The sequence below is a fragment of the Lepisma saccharinum genome, chromosome 2 (genome assembly GCF_977018435.1).
Source record: "Lepisma saccharinum chromosome 2, izLepSacc3.1, whole genome shotgun sequence".
Taxonomy (NCBI): domain Eukaryota; kingdom Metazoa; phylum Arthropoda; class Insecta; order Zygentoma; family Lepismatidae; genus Lepisma; species Lepisma saccharinum.
Window position 1 is genome coordinate 153,208,468 of NC_139230.1, and position 18,239 is coordinate 153,226,706.

General features: G+C 38.0%; 1 protein-coding gene across 8 annotated transcripts in view; it reads right to left on the bottom strand.

Moving 5' to 3' along the window:
* Positions 1-4,422: 4,422 nt before the first annotated feature.
* LOC145984152 (uncharacterized) overlaps positions 4,423-18,239 on the bottom strand; it is a 233,421-nt gene continuing 219,604 nt past the window's right edge. For all 8 annotated transcript variants that reach the window (XM_083117627.1, XM_083117624.1, XM_083117621.1 and 5 more), the window contains 2 exons: positions 12,983-13,118; positions 4,423-5,436 (listed from right to left, as the gene is read on the bottom strand). In XM_083117627.1, coding sequence (XP_082973753.1) covers positions 13,000-13,118 — 119 coding nt within the window. In that variant the 3' untranslated portion in view covers positions 4,423-5,436; positions 12,983-12,999. The remainder of the gene's footprint in view (positions 5,437-12,982; positions 13,119-18,239) is intronic.

An 18,239-nucleotide genomic window follows, 5' to 3' on the forward strand; every position in this document is an offset into this window, starting at 1 on the left:
CTCACAGAATGCTTCTGCAGATGTTTCTAGTACCTACTGCTTTCTGCAACTACATGATCAACAACTTCATCATCGACAAAATGTTCAAAAGCATCAAAGGGAGGTGGTTGTTGCATTCAGTTAGAGGGAATGGGTACAAGGGGTTGGGATGTATCTTTGCCATCTGAGAATAAGGAATCTGATTCACTCATATCATGTTCAAGGATGGGATCATCCGCCACTGTTACATAATCCTCCCCCTTCAGCAAGTTTCCCAGCCTTCAAGTTCATGTCTATCTCCTCACTTGATAAATCTGAGAATCTGGCCATCTATCCCGACACTGAAGATGATGGGTGTGGGCACATGATACAAAGCCCCAGTTCAATTACGATTTACAAAGTGACTTCTCAGTTCTATTTCATAGGATTGTATGTACCAAGTTTTCTTTGTGACCCTTACCTCAAACATTCTGGTTCCTTCATATTTCAGATACAAGCATGTTCAAGAACTCTTGAAGTGCAAAATTGTTCCCTTGATTGGAACACAAATAAGTGAAACTTGCTCTTGCCCCTGCCCCTAATTAGTCCCAAGCTTCCTCTGAAAATCGACAGCTGAATACTATTTTGTATTATGTCTATCTGCACTAACCTCACTGATTAAAGTTTTGATTTATGTGGATTTGGTATACATTACATCTGGTAAATGGTTTGCCTTCCCCTACCATTCCACCACTTTCAACTGCATTTCCGAAGCCCTTCTCCCATATGGCATCAAACTAGCACTCAAACCCAATTCCAAAATAGCTGATAAACTGAACAAACACAAACGGTACTTCCTCTCCCCCTTGATGACCCAGGTGTATAGGATGCAGAGTGTGAATGCAAGGCACATTACATCAGCAGGTCCATCAGATCTGTCAATGAAAGAATCCAACAGCACCTAGCAGATGCGAAAAAAGCCCAAACCACTACTGGTCTTGCTAAACATATCAAATACAATAGCCATAAAATTCAAAAGGTTCAAGTCAAACACACTGCCCACATGCTTGTAGACACCAAAATCAAGGAAACACACGCCATAATGCACTTCCCGCACAAACTAAACATCGATAGCGGGCAAGCGCACCACACTTGGATTCCCCTACTACAACAGTTATCACCCAGAAATAGCAGACGACACAGACCCAGATGCACAGTTAACAACAGCGCACCTAACAGGAGCCAGAGAACTACAAACAAAAGACTCACGCCAAGCAACAGTACAGCAAGTTCCAAAGAGGATGGTGGCGGTGGCCACTGAATTAATCGAAAAAGAAAAAGGCAGCTTCGCGGATAAAAGTGAGTACTAGTTTTCTCTGTATTTATATACTACCGTGTCTCTCTTTTCCCAATTATGAACAGCCATGTTCTTTAGCAATTTGAGTACTTTAAACTGTATATGTATACAAAGGAAAAAAAAAACAACTTAAATAACATCTCTACCACGAAGCTGTTTTAAGTAATTTTCTTTCTATTAATTTCGGTAGCCACTGCCATCATCCTAGTTAGAATTAGTTGTTTGGTGCGCTTCTTCCTAAATTGCCGCTAGCTGTGCTGTTGTCGTCTGTATGCCTGCATGTGTGTCATCTGCTGTTCACCGGTTTTAATTGCTGCAGTAAGGGAAGCCGCCAGGCATGGTGCGCCTGACCACTTTCTATGTTGAGTTTATGGTTGTAGTGCATGATGGCATGGAGTTTCTTTGATTTTTGTGTCTATGAGAGTATGTGCTTTGTATTTGACATGTACTTTTTCGATTTTATGGTTGTGGTATTTGATATGCTTTGCAAGTCTAGTGGTGGGTTGGGTCGTTTCTGCATTTGATAGGTGCTGCTGAATTCTCTCACTGATGGGCCTGCTGATGTAATGAGCCTTACACTCGCATTCAGCATCATAGACACCTGGGTTGTTTAGGGGAGAGAGAGAGTATCGTTTATGTTTGTTTAGATGGTCAGCTATTTTGGAGGTTGGTTTGTGTGATATTTGGATGTTGTAGGGGCTGAGGACTTTGGTAAGGCGGTTGGATGTGGTAGGATGGTAGGGGAAGGCAAACTCAGGTCTTCTTCTCTGGAACAGTAGAAGTTTAGCCATACATTTGCCTTTTGATATTGCATGGATATATTGGTTACCTGCATTCGGTTTTCTGAAAACTGTGGTTATGAATTTGTTGATCCCGTGGCTGATGGTGAGGTCCAAGAAATGGATTTTGCCTTGCTTTTCATGTTCTATAGTGAAGTTTAGTCTGGGGTGGATGCTTTCTAGTTTTTCCAACAAAAGGGTGATCTCTTCAGTTTTTTTGTATATGACTATGGTGTCATCAGCGTATACCATCCATATCTGATGAATTTGAGTTCTGGAGTTTGCTTTTTTCAGTCAAATGCATAACTATGTTTGCTATGGGAGCTGATAGTGATCCTCAGATTGTTCATAGAAATTATTTTCAAATTGAAAATAATTGTGTCTTAAGCACACTTCTAGTACATTGGTGGTTTCGGCTACTTCTAGTGCGGGGACTTGTTTATGGTCAGCCACCTTTCAACTGATGTTAGGGCTAGGTTTATGGGCATTGAATTATACATGTCCACTATGTCGATGCTTGCGATTTTGGCACTATCTGCTTGCACTGTGGATTTTATCAGGTTTTTGGCATCCACACTGTTGTGAAATACATATGAGAGTTTGTGGTTGAATTGAGATATCGTATTTTTGAGCCAGTTGGTAAGATATATGGTAGGGTGGTTGAAGCCAGCTATTAGAGGCACATGGGAATTCCTGGTTTGTGTGTTTTGGGGATGCCGTAAGCAATGGCAGGTGAGAGGTGGTGTTTGAGGAGAAATTTGTGGTCTTCCTGTCTAAGCATAGCACTACTTTTCACTGCACGTTTCACTATTTTGCTGTATCTGTCTGTGGGATCCTTTGCGATGGTACTGTAGGAGTCACTGTTTAGTTTTCCCTTCACTTTTTTTGTGTAGTTGCCCTTTTGCATTATTACAAATTGGTTTGTTTTGTCCAATTTTAGGCACCAACAATCATTAGTGTTAAGCCACTTGCTAAAATAGGATAGAACAGACTTTATCTTTTGGTGCACTGGCTTGGGTTCTCTTGTTGTCTCTAGGTTTGGAGACATGATGTGACAATTGTTGCCATGTGGCATTAGGATATACACACACACACACACAGTGCCAGCTATCTGCTAAAAGTTAAATCAACTTCAGCATTATTATTACCAGTCTATGTTGTTTTAGTAAGCCGTGGTAGCTCAGTCATTAGGGCATCTGACTACAATGTTGAGACACCCAGGTTTGATCCCCAGCGGGGGAGAACCAGTATTTTTTTTCACCTGTTCCAGCAGCTCTGGCACCTACCCAGCATTGTATAAAGTGAGTACCTGGAGGAAACTCTGGGGGGTAAAGGCGGCCACAGGCATGTTGCTGATCATATCACCCCCACCTTCAGCTGTGATCAAGAAAGTGTGGGGTCCTAACTCTACACCTATATGCCTTTATGGCATGGTGCAAAGCACAGGGGAGCACTTTACTTTTTACTTTTAGTCTATGTTGTTTTGCTTACTCATAGGATCAAGTGTCAAGTGAACAAAATATTTATTTATTCCTACATCTAGGATTCAATAACAATTCTAGTAGTAAGATCTATTTACATGTAGATAAAAATTAAACACAACATAATTTTATATATCTAAGGTGTCGAGAAAAGGCACGTAAGTCACAAAATGCAATTTTCTGTTGCTTTCATCTAAGGCATGTCTGTAATGTTTGCTATTAAAATACTAAATATAAATAACTGTACACTGTAAAATTGCATTCTTTTGACTTAAATGCTTTTCCCGAACAGAACAAAGAGGCATAAACAGTGAAACTCCAATTTTACACTTTCCTGCAATGATCCAAACTTAGGAAAATGTTGCAAAAATTTCCTTGATTTTATATTTTCCCACAATTAAAGTTTTTTCACTTAGGTCCCCTGAAAAATGTAAAATCGAGGTTCCACTGTAATTCCAGCTGCTCTGAAATTAAAGTTTTATCTGAGAAATGCGTGCTTCTGTTTAAGAGACAGAATATATTTAAGGAAGAAGACAAATCTAATATACTTTCTGAAGAGAGTTTTGCACACAGAAGAGAATGATAGTTTTATTGAGAATTTTGAGATTAATCTGGTGATGTTTCCTTGTAAGATGCAAATACAAGACACCACTCTGTACACACAACTCACATTACCTTTTAACATGAGAAATAACTGTTATTGCAGGTGTATATTTTTGCAGTTTGCACCTCAAAAACGGTATGAAGTATGTTTTTATAATTAACTTACAAAAACGACCCTGAGAATATGTTCTAACATTAGAAGTATTGGTGAAATTAAAGACCATTACATATGTATGTGATTATAAAACTTTATTTTTAATTACAAAACTGTTTGAACATTTTAAAAATACAAAAGAACAGAAAAAGGAAGCTAACTAGAAAACAATGAACATAAAATGCTAATACAAATTTGTGTTTAGGGCAGGAGTGAATTTTTAAGCCTGAACTATTTGCCTATATGTAAACTCCTGTTCAGGTAAAGTGGCAGAAACTTCAACTTCCACTTTATAAAATGTTCCACTTAATGTGAACAGGAATGTACATGCTGTTCAGCAACTAGTGGGAACTATTGAATGATCCACCACTCTTCTAGTGACACCACTGCTGACACTAGCAGATTCTTGTGCATGGTACCTACTGTTCCATATGATTGTTAGAAATTTAATATTGGCAACACATGTGTAGAATAGAAGGGAAACAGAAAAAGTTTATTCCACTTACATCTAGCATACCTTGGGGACAATGAATACTCCCTCTGCACTACATGTAGATGTGCAGTGATGGAAAGAACGTGGACTGTCACTACTCCAGTTTCAAAACATCATGATCAGACCGGCAGGCAGTGACAGCCCACATTCTTCTAAATAATGTGCATTTGCATGTAGTGTAGGCAGAATAAAACTTTTATGTTTCACTTTGACTCTACATTGTGTTGCCATGATGAAAATTCCAACTCTTCTTGGAATGGAGTTGGCACCCCTCCCATTCACAGACTTACTCAATCATTCTCAAAAAATAAAATTTATATACTCTATTTCTTTAAAAAAGTCACATTGATCTCTGACACCTATTTCTCCATAGGTTCATTTCAAATATGACTATATTCTTGATACAGTTTTTCCACGTAATGAACATTATACACATATTAGAAGAATACAAAAATAATTCAGAATCCCTTGACAAGACAACAGAGAGAGATTCATGTTCAGTTTTCACAACAAGATAACAAAATTGAATGACTTATACTGGGAAAAGGGCATTTAAAAATCTTTTTATGTTTAAAACTTTAAAAATACACTGGCACTATTCTTCTTGCTTTCTGTAAAGAAAAAAAAGGTTATCATCATTACCACATTAAAAATCATATACAGTGTGTCCGAAAAGTCACGCAACCCAGTGTTTATGACCGTATAACGGAATAGCGAAACGGAATGAGAAGAAAGGCTTTCTGCCAAGAGAATGCCCCCTGTATATTGGGAAAATTTAGAGAGACAAACATATATAAGAACATGCATGTTTTAATAACAAATAAGCAAGGTGTTGCCGAAGGCAGAATTCTTTTTTTTTTTTTGCAAATCGTGTGTATTGATGCACAGAACTCACTGAGGTAAATTATTGCAACATTTCACAATACCAACGAACAATTTGGATGGCCATCTATTGAATGTGACAGAAAAAGAACTTTGACAAAGTTTCAAAAACATTGCACAAGGGAATAAATGGGCTGTTCCAAAAATCGATGTTTTCACAATATTACGAGGGACACTGGCAACACTGTTACTGTCACGTGTCACTAACAGACGTGTTTCACCTCAGGCTATCACACTAAGGCACTTTTAACGACAAAGGAGAAAGTTGGTTATTCTCCAACATATGCAATAAATTACATACACCTTGCAACCCTGAAATGTGGGTATCCCTACAAATTAAAGCAAATGTTCGAAGTGTCCACCATTTTCTTGGATACATAAGTTGGTTTGCTTGATCATGTTCTCAGATACCTTCCTGAGGGTCGCAGCACCGATATCAATTTCCTGTGTAATGTTTCGTTTCAGCTCCTCCAATGTTCTGGGTCTCGTTTGGTATACTTTCCCCTTTTAAGTAACCCCACACAAAAAAATCTGCAGATGTTGGGCCATAAATCCTTGGATATTAGACAATCACCAAAAAATTCTCTCAGCATACGAAGAGATTCATTAGATGTATGGCAAGTTGCTCCATCTTGTTGTAGCCAAGCATCACGTTCGTCTTCTTCCAGGAGAGCAATGAATTGCATACACAGCGGTATCCACTGTTGTCTCAAAGAATAACAGTCCCACAATATGACATCGCGATATTCCATGCCATACACTGATTTTTGGAGAGTGCAAGGGTAGTTCATGCAACTGATGTGGGTTTTCTGTTGCCCAATGCCTGGAATTTTGGCTGTTGACATACCCATCCAATTGAAACCAGGTTTTGTCGTTAAAAAAAAAAAACAAAAAAAAAAAAAAAAACAAAAAAAAAAAACACTTTCTTTAGTACATTGACACCATTCTGTCGAACGAATGATTGAAACCAATGACAGTAACGCAACCATGCCGGGACATCCACCGCTTTAAATTTATGAACAACACGAACTCTATATGGGTAAAATTTCAATTTCCATATAGCCTTGTGAGTAGTTGACTTGCGTAATTCCAATTCAGAGGTGAGCTTCCGAACAGACTTTTGTGGAGTCGTCACCATTCTTTGTTCAGCATGCTGCAGAACATCAGCTCCTAACACAGAAGGGGGCCCTGAACGTTGCCTGTCATGTACTGACCCAGTTTGGCTAAACCTTTGCACAAGATGAAAAATTGACGACTTATCTGGAGAGGGAGTAGTCGGAAACTTGGCACTAAATGCTTCTCTTACGCCAGAATATGACTATGTTCAGATATATTCTTCAACAATAAACACTCTTTTCTATGTAGAATATGGCATTTTGAAAACACACACACGACATCAGCATAAGTAGACACAATCTGGAATGCCGTTCATGACAAATAGCAACCACCTAAGGCACAAAAAACATAACAATTGATCAGTGGCATGCGGTGACATTTAGACTAGGGTACGCAACATGTGCCAACTGAAATGGATTATGGGGGCCAGACCTGCCCCCTCCCGGGCCATCATGTTATTCAGAAAATAACTTCTTTCCACAATTTTATAATGGGAAATTTCTCATCCTTGTATCAATATCCAAATGTAACGAGGTAAAATATATGTATGATATTTTATATCCGCAAATATATTCTGATAGTAGCTATGTCGAGTCCAACAATTCAACTTCGATTATTTCCTTCATGCAGTGTGATGAACATTGAGCAGGAAGGAAATGGCACAATCATTTTCCGTCCTTTCAAATTTCATGTAATAAATTTGATAAATCTCAGTATCCTGTACTATTTCACAACACCTTTCTCAGAGGAAACCAATGAATAAGGCCAACAATAAAGTTTCACTGTTTTTCTAATCAGTCAATCACTCTGTAGAGATATTTTTTTTCTCAAAATGCCTAATATACTGCTTACCATCCTTCACAACTACTGCCTGAAACAATTCTTCCAAATCAGGAACAGACCTATTTCGGATTGTTTACACTTTTTTCGTAAATGCCGAAAATCCCTTCTCCAGAATGTCATCAATAACTTCCGGTTCCCCTATTTTGCCACTTCACTGCACCGACAAACAATAGAGATCCTGTACTGTAATGTAAATAATATGAACGAAACACTTGATGCAAATTTTACACGACAGAAGAAAGCAAAAGTCAACCTCCCACGGTACGGTGTGTCCGGTCTGCTATGCCCGAAAACTGCGCATTCTTGTGGATGAATGAATCGGAGTTGCCAGTCAACAAAGTTTGTAGAAGGAAGATAATTAAGAACAAGTAGAAAATACGTCAACATACATCCCAGAACACTTCAAAAGCTTAAATAAATTATGGTAGGAACAATATAACATCAAATTACATCACTTTGCAATGTCTGGCGGGAGGGAGGAGTGGGGGGGGGGGCGGGGGGGGGTTATTTGAATCCCATTGTAAGCATTGTGTTTTATTATGTTTTCTTTTATCATTCATTCATATCCTCGGGTCAACAATCAACACCCATGCTATGGAACTAAAAAAAAAATGTTGATCCCGAAAGGAGATAAACAGATACTCTCGTACTCTGAGAATTGTGCGAAACTTGCAAATTATTCACATATTTTACCCTCGACACAGTGTCGACGTCAAAAGGGGGTTCACGCAAGACCCAATCCTCAGTCAGCAAGTCCATTCTGGTCCTCACCTCCCTATATGAAAAAAAAAACTGATAGTGTAACTTTAACCTCATATAAATATTTTATATGTGATAGTATATTAAATATGATTTTCCACCACTACATATTCTTGTCCTCCTCTCTGATTCCTGTATCACTTTTTATCATGTATTTTTATTGCAACCCAACACTGATCTATCTATGCATGGCTGCTAAATGCTAGTAAGCTAAGCATTCCAGAAATAAATATATGTTGACTACTGTCAACACTGCATATGCTGTCAAAATCTTGGGTACCCTCGATGCTTACAACAGGGAAAGAAGTGAGAGAGAGGGTGAGCGCAGGCAGACCCAAACACGTGGTCGGGGCTGATCTGAGCCAATGGGGTTACCTTCCGAATTTCTAGGGTACCAAGCAGAAGAAACAGCACCTTTCTGCGGAAATCGGCAGGAATGCGGATCGGGTGGCTGCCAAGTCACAATCAGGATCATTCGGAACTGCCTTCAGGAAGGCCAGGCTAGGCTACACGAGACAGGCAGGTGTTTGTGCGGAAATCGGAATTTCTTGCAGTGGAACAGCTTTCAGAGCGATAATTGTTGAATTTTCATGTTTGGGGAAGACGAAAAAATGTTTATTTTTTCTTACTGTGTTGTCGGTACGCATTGCGTACCTTGCATACCCCGAATGCACGCCACTGCAATTGATACACGTTCTTCTGTAACCACATTTCAGGGTTGCAAGATGTATGTAATTTATTGCATATGTTTGAGAATAACCAACTTTCTCCTTTGTTGTTAAAAGTGCCTTAGTGTGATAGCCTGAGGTGAAACAAGTTTGTTAGTGACACGTGACAGCAACAGTGTTGCCAGTGTCCCTCGTAATATTATGAAAACATCAACTTTTGGAACAGCCCATTTATTCCATTGTGTAATGTTTTTGAAACTTTGTCAAAGTTCTTTTTCTGTCACATTCAATAGATGGCCATCCAAATTGTTCATTGGTATTGTGAAATGTTGCAATAATTTACCTCAGTGAGTTCTGTGCACCAATACACACGATTTGAAAAAAAAAAAAAAAATCCACCTTTGGCAACACTTTGCTTATTTCTTATTAAAACATACATGTTCTTACATATGTTTGTCTCTCTAAATTTTCCCAATATACAGGGCATTCTCTTGGCAGAAAGCTTTTCTTCTCATTCAGTTTCGTAAACACCGGGTTGCATGTCTTTTGAAACCACACAGAATAATTCAGTCAAATGCAAGAAGCAAGGATATATCACAAACACATATGTGTATCTGCATGTTTCAGTCCAAATTTTCAAAAGTTATTAATTAAAATACCTAAACAACTCTGTTGTAAGAAATGGACAGTAGCACTACAATTTTGACCTTGTGAGTGCCAATACTTGGTGGCTACTTTAGTGGCAAGATAAAATTTATAGATAATATAAATTTCCAGGGATAAATTTTACAAATTTCAAAAATAAAAATTACATGGTGTGGACAATTTTTCCACTCTTGTCAGATTCCAAACAATAAAGCTAGTACTTTACTTATCGTTCAGACTGCAGAGTTTCAGTAGGTTTAATGTCAATGACCATAATATCAAATGATGTGTGACATCCTTGATAAAAGCCTAGAGGGGCATGTATTTCGTTAGGAATGGACTTTGGCAATTAGCAAAGCACCTTTTGATATGATTTCAAGTAGGGATGAAGCAATATGAAATTGTCACCAATAACGACAAAGTACCAACTGGATGTATATTAGGGATGGGACAGGTTGCACACCACTCGCTCACCTTGCTCAGACTGAGGTTCCATTACGTCAGCTCCAGGTTGATATACTTCACTGAAATGCACTTACAATCGGTGACAAGCATTACAGAAGAGAGAGAGGGTGATACATTGCATCTTGATCTTTTATATTCAGAGGTGCATGACCCCTGAGTTGATGCAATGCTCCTACCATGGTGGAACTCGTGTATGTTGAGCTGAGCAAGGATCGTGTTTATGTCACGCACCTACCGTCTACAATAAGTAACTTTTACAAAAAGTAATACATGTAAAATTTACATTGGGTGTTAACTTTGTCTATGTGGACTTTCTTTAAACATTCAACCAGAATGTGGAAAAAGTTCCTAAAGTTTCAAGAAGTTTTTGAATGAAGTAAAAACAAACATGAATAAAATAATTTTTGATATGTGTTGGTATTTATCGAACTGATAAAAGAATGATAAACTTTTATGCATTACAGATGATGTACTGCTTTAATTATGACATATTCACAGAAAAATGTATATATATTTTTTCAAAATTACAAATTGTATTGGCAACATTGGTCATGTAAGAGGGCAGTACCAGGTTTGCCAGACATCGGGCTATGTTATTCAATAAATGACCAGATGAAATAAAAGAGTTGAAATTTATCATACAAAAAGATAAGTAGGTTAGATTTTTGTACAATAAATTTCAACTCCCAGACAGAAAGTTAAAAGATGTATTATCAGTAGGCCTCAAAAGTTGGTGACAAATCATTCTCTTTTCTGAGCCTTCAAAACAATGCTAAATGTGATATCAGTCAGTTTCCCTTCAGTTAGAACCAGAAACCATTATTTTTATTTAGCATTTTTTGGCCTTTTTGGTTTTTAGGTCATTTTTCAGTATTTTTTTGTCATTCTTATTGCATTTTTCTTCATTTTTAGGTTTATTTTTCTCCTCCCTTCTTGTTTCCTTAATTTTAAATGCATTTGCTAGCATAACTTACATACATCTTCAGGGATTGAAGACACTTCAGAAGCCTATCTGGAAATCAGCTGGTTAACACCCAAGAACACCTTTTCATAATTATACTAATTCATTTTCTTCCTTGGGGACCACTCTCTTGCAACATTAGATGTAGATAGAAATTGAAGTTTCAAAAATATTAAATTGTGAAAACTTTACCCTAGTTATATGGGAGATGTGCTATGAAAAGAACAAAAGAATACACAAAAATGTACGATTGTCAAGCATTAGTGTGAAAATTCACTGCATTATCTTTTTTGGATGATTTATAGCAGACAGTTGTTACAAATGACACCTCAGTATAGCCAACTTCTAATGTTTGTAAACACAGTTTGTGCAGGAACTTCTAATGTTTGTAAACACAATTTGAGCAGAAACAATGTAATTTCTGTATTATGCATAATTAGCACAAGAATACATATAGTTTACGAAAGTGATGGTCAAATATTCACCGTTTCCTTCAGGCACAAAAAACATACAGTTCTGTTGCGGATTAATCAGAACAAGATTTTTTTTTTCGTAATTTTCCCGATGGTTGGCAACAGTGTGCTGCACATTGCTGGCTATTACTTATTTTTGGATCCTATGCTTTTTGTGCATTGTTCACTCACTAAACTGCTCCATCTGATGACTGTTTACATTTAAACATGCATTTATTTCCATTTGTTTTACTGTTGAGATTTCCATGTGAGACATGTGAGATTTATATCTCTCTTCAATTGATATGACTCTCAGAAAGTTTAGTGTGATTCTCAAATTATCACATATTTCTATTGCACAAAGAGAGATGGCTAATAAATTTTGTGAAAGTGTAGTAACTGCAGAAAGAATTATTCAGCAGCACAAACTGTCTGGCTCCATTTTACCTAAGAAAAATGGGAAACTCTGCCAGAAAAGAACAAGTACGACAACTGATAGCCACTTTCTCCTCAGAAAAAGCAAATTAACCCCAGGATTGCTGCTGACTTGGCTCACGATTTGGGGAAAAGGGGAGTGAATCTGCACATGTCTAGTGTTCATCATAGCCTTCTAGCAGCTGGAAGGAATGCCCACAAGCTCCAAAGAAGCACCTTCTGACAAGAGAATTGCACAGGAGACATCTCTTGTGGGCAACATCTCATCGAAATTGCAGAACAGAAGAATGGAAAAAAAGTTATTTTGTTGATGACAACCACTTTGAAGTAAGGGGCAGTGTGTTCAATATGTGCAATAAACTAACAATGAGCCAATAACTTCTGCACATTTGCAACAGGCCCTGAAATACCCCATGAAGGAGATGTTTTATCCATGAAGAATTGGGAGCCCTTAATACCAGTGAATAAGCATGATGAAAGTGACAAGTACATTGAAAACTGGAAAGGAGAGTTGTTCCTGAGCTGCAGAAAAGGTCTCTGGATTGTGACAAAACTTTTCAGCAAAATTTGACTCCATGCCACAATTTTAAAAAATCAAGAAAAATTCTTCAGTGAGAACAATATTCATGGGCTAAAGTGACCAGGAACTCTGATGACATTAATCCTATAGAAAACATTTGGGTCATTTGAAAAATTAAGACTCACAAAACTTGATTGTTCCACAAAATATGCATGATAGTCTCTAACTCGAGAGTGGTTTCATAATGATGAATCTATGCCAAGTTGTGTAATGCAAGAAGACCATATTAGCTATTAAGGAACACTACAGATATATAATTTGTTGTTTTAGAATGGTGTAATTGATAAATAAGTACATAAAATATGTAGTTATTGCACGGGTCCGTACTTAGTACAGGGCAATTTATCTTACCTTTCACATGGTTTGATCTAGTTTAACTTTGATATTTTGTGCAGCAATTCCAAAGTATTTTCAGCTCTGTTCACCACATGGGTTGCATCCTCCTCTACATCTACATCATCAAGATTGGACTGATCACATTCCAGGCCTATTGGGTGAAAATACATACATGTAACAGAAAAGTGAACTACTTGAAACTAAAAAAAATATAATTGTATTGCATTATTTTTATTCATTAAACTACATTAAAAGAAATTCAACACACTCAATTAATTCCCAAAAGGAATAAGGGATATTTTTAGCTGTACAAATGTGACTAAACTAACATCACAAAATTCAAGGGAAATGTAAGTCTTGTGGACATTCTGCCTTACCCTTGCCATACATGTTGACATACGTTTATAACATGTTTAAGGTGTAAATCAAATAATGAAATTTTACAATTAAATTGCACTTAGTACACATACTACTAAAAAAAGAGCAAGCAACAAGAAATAAGGAAGTAATTAAGCCAAAGCTTGTTTTTAGACCACTTTATGCTTACAGATGCTAATGGGGACTGGACATACTGGTTTAAGTGGGATCCAAACCACTGTGCATGTGCCTCCAGGAGGTATTGAACCTGACACAAGGTGACAAAGTTATCACTATGCCATCAGGGGGAGGGGGAGGGGCAAGGAAGCAATTAAAACTTCACAAGGTCGAACTACTAAGTAAAGAATTACACAATTTAGATACTCTGTGATACTTACACCTATTCCAGCCATCATCATTCAAGTTTGGCACTTTGATTATACTGTATAATTAAATTACAGTGGATTCTCTTTAATTCGAACTTGGATAATTCAGACAGAAGTTTATTTCCCTTAAAACTATCTTAAAGGATACATGTTTTTGTTAATTCACATTTCTTTCATGTACCCTTGGAGTTCGAATTAAAAAAAGGAATTATTGTGCAATAAAAGTCCAATTAGATATGGCATTTACAATTATAGCGAGTGCGTCCCAAAAATGTATACACACTTTAAACTGTCATAGAAAATTTATTTTCCAACCTAGAAGGTTAAATTTCTGGGAAAAGAAAGGCTACAGTCCAATTTGAAAAATAAGTGTACTTTCTGGTCAAACTGAATGTTCCAAATGGTGGTTAAAGTAAATGTTCAAAATGTTGGCCTTCAGCTTCGATACATTTCTGAGCAAGGGTCACGTGAGAGTGGTGTAAGTGCTAGAAAGGCAAGTTGGGTGTCTACATTCCAAGGTTGGTGCAACAGCTAAGTGACGACGACCCAGATCTCAGGGTACAATTTTGTGAATGGGTTCAGGAGATGGTTACACGTGAACCGGGATTTATGGGTAGCATTGTTTGGTCGGATGAAGCAAAATTCAAACTTAATGGAACTGTCAATAGGCATAATTGTGTGTACTGGGCTGAAGATAATCCCCACATTACTGTTGAATAGGCTGTGAATTTGTCAGGTGTATATGTGTGGTCTGGTTTGTCTCCTAGGGGACTCATTGGTCCTTTCCATTTTGAAGGTACTGTAACTGGAGAAAAGTACCTAACAATGCTTGCTGATTCCATTTTCCCTGCCATTCGTGCAATGTATGGTAATGACAGGTTTTATTACCAACAAGATGGCACCCCGCCACACTATCATAAGGATGTGCGAGCATATCTGGATTAAAATGTACCAGGCCAGTGGATAGGACGCAGGGGACCAATCGAGTTTCCTGCACGCTCTCCAGACCTTACGCCACTCGATTTTTTCTTATGGGGCACAGTAAAAGATGAGGTGTACCGTCGTAAACCACGTAACCTGGACACACTTTGGGATGAGATTCAAATGGTGTGCAGAAATCCCATTGGACACTTTGGTGCAAAGTATGGAATCAGTCATGACACGTACTCAAAAATGTATCAAAGATGAAGGCCAACATTTTGAACATTTACTTTAACCACCATTTGGAACATTCACTTTGACCAAAAAGTACACTTATTTTTCAAATTGGACTGTAGCCTTTCTTTTCCCAGAAATTTAACCTTGTAGGTTGGAAAATAAATTTTCTATGACAGATCAAAGCGTGTATACATTTTTTTGACGCACCCAGTATTTTGATTTCAGAGTGGCTACAGGAAAACCATAACAACATTTCCTTACATGTTCAAGTTTTCCAAGGCAAATGTGGATTCTCCCCTGATATTCATAAAATACAATGAGTTATTCCATATTAAATTAGGAAAATGTTGACCATAGTCCTATCAGTAGTAAGAATGAGAATTTATTGGGAATTATTTCCGAGACTTTTAGACATAGAGATCGAGTTTCTTTCTTAATGCTCACAACTTTAGGTAAGACTATATCACAGTGCTTTGTTTATATACATGCATATATAACACAGGAATAAATTAAACAACGTTAAATTGTATTAAGTTTAACACTACTTACGTGAGTGAGTATGAAGCTTTTTTGGAACAACGTTTCAGGGTCCAACTGCCATCTTCATCAGGTTCGTAAATACTTTCCTAAGCAATGAACATAGTGCCGCGTTAAAAAGTGTTAAAAGAGGATTAGGTTGATGGTAGGGTTGAAAACACTTAACACTCTCCCTGACACATTCCTAATTAAAAAACTCCACATATTAAAAATCCCTTGAAGACAAACCACCTATTTCGATTGAAACCACTTATCGTTGACGGTAAGATCAATTTCTTGGATCTTAGTATTACAAAAACAGATAAAGGAATAAAGACAGGTGTATACCATAAACCGTTAGCCGGGAACTTGTATATAAACAAAAAATCAGAACATCCCGGGAAAATAAAAACAAATGTTTTTCTCAATTTTTTCATAAGGGCAGGAAGATTATGCAATGAAGGGAAAGAAAAAGAAAAGGAAGTAGAATGGATAATGGAGGTGGGGGAGAAAAATGGGTACACAAACCAAGAAATGAATAGAATAGCCAGGAAAGCGCAGAAGATCATCAAAAGGGAGAATAGCAATGACATTAATGGTAAAGCAAGGAAAGAAGGGGAAGAGGGAACAGAAGCAGGGAAAGTTAGTTTTGTCGGGATTCCATATTATAAAGGGATATCGGAAAAAATAGGAAAGACTGTAAAGGAATTCGGGGTTAGATGCAGGATGAATATAGAAAAACACTTCACAGAATATAAAAAGGGAGGAAGGGGGAAGGAAAACCCAGATGGACAAAAAGGTGTATACAGGATAGAATGCGAATGTGGCAGGGAGTATATCGAGCAGACGGGAAGAAGCATGCACGTGAGATTGGGGGATCATGATGATGACATCAGAGGGAGAGTTCCCAAAACAGGGTTATCAGAACATATTATTAAAAGTGGGCATAAAATCGTAAGGAGAGAGGTCATCAGGAAAGAGGAAAATAAATTAGGTAGAAATGTTAATGAAGCCACGAAAATTTGCATAGGGATGAGTACTAAACTTAACAGGGATGATGTCAATTTGGAAGAAGGATGGGTTAGATTTCAAAAAATGTGATAAGGCAATGAAAACAGAACGTAAGATCGGCTTTCATGTTACTCCGGAGGTCATCTGAGCGGCCGGTGAGGAATGAGAATTTGCGCTAGAATGGTGACGTAATAGGAGGGGAAGGGGGGACTGAGTAGGAGGGGAAGCAGCTATCACCTCATATCAGATTGGTGTTGTTCACCTGTGTTGACCTTGCAACTGATGTGGATCTCTAACAATTTCCTGTGTTCCCGTTTTTAAGTGGTTTCAATCGAAATAGGTGGTTTGTCTTTAAGGGATTTTTAATATGTGGAGTTTTTTAATTAGAAATGTGTCAGGGATAGTGTTAAGTGTTTTCAATCCTACCCTCAACCTAATCCTCTTTTAACACTTTTTAACGTTGCACTATGTTCAGTGCTTAGGAAAGTATTTACGAACCTGATGAAGGGGTTAGTTGGACCCTGAAACGTTGTTTCAAAAAAAGCTTCATACTCACTCACTTAAGTAGTGTTAAACTTAACTTAATACAATTTAACGTTGCTTGTTTTATTTAATAGTGAGTAATACGCACCAATCTACAATATGTTAACACAGGAATAGATTAACGAAAAGAACCAGAAAGGCAGATAAACAAAAATAAGTCATGTAGGAGACAGTAAATACTTACCAGACACAAAATATAAACGCTGATATTTTGCGACTTTACCAAATGTTCACCATAGAGTAGAAGCACAGAATACTGAAGATGGCATCAGTACAGTGTAGCCAGAAAGAAGATACCGATCACAGGTGTTGACGAGAATGTACTTTTACCAGTGTTTAGTACATGGTTGGTGGTAGGTGGGTGAAGTTTGGGAAGGAAAGGAAAAACAATTATTGGGTGGCTAGGTTGAGTCCAGGGGTTTTAGTGGTCTGCATGCCTGATATGTAGGCCCTTTTCATTGCCTGCGGGTGGAGGTGTCAGTGCATGGGGTAATAAGTGGATTATAGCCACATGGAAACAGTTTGATTGATTGATTGATTTGGTGTTTTAAGTCCACTTTATGCACAGTGAGGCTAATCAGGACTGGACCTACAGTTTAAAGTGGGATTCGAACCACTATGTGCCTCCACCGGGTATCGAACCCAGGACCTCTTGATTACAAGGCGACGACGCTAGCACTGCGCCATTGGGGAGGCCTTACATGGAAACAGTTGTTATACTGTACGTGGTAATGTGGCTGTTTCTGTGGGTGGCGATAGTGAGGTCAGGGTTTTGGGTTGAAGATTGGTGGTTATTGAAGAGTGGTCTTTGACCATTCTTTCCTTTGCAAATTTGGTGCATTCAGTGTCCATAAAGTCAAAGATAGAACCAACTTTCTGGATATCTGTATCACAGTGCACCGAACTGCTTTCCTTATACTGGGTGAGTCTTTTAAAAGAGGCCCCGTGGAAAATGCGCTCCTTGCATATAGGCAACCCTGGTACACAGAAGAGAAGACCAGGTTAAAGAACAGCCCAGGATATCGGTGCCAAGCATATTCGACAACATGACATATCCTGGACTGTTCTCTGCCCCGCTTTTCTCTTCGGTGAACCAGGGTTGCCTACAAGCAAGGAGCACATTTTCCACGGGGCCTCTTTTAAAAGACTCACCCAGTACTTCTTTATTATTTTGTTCCCCACGAAGTACCCACATGTATTTTCAAAGCGACTATGTGTGGTTCAAGGACTATACTACTGCTGCATACAAAATTTTTCATTCACTTTGGAGCAAAATTTTTCTTCTGTAGATCTCATAGTTG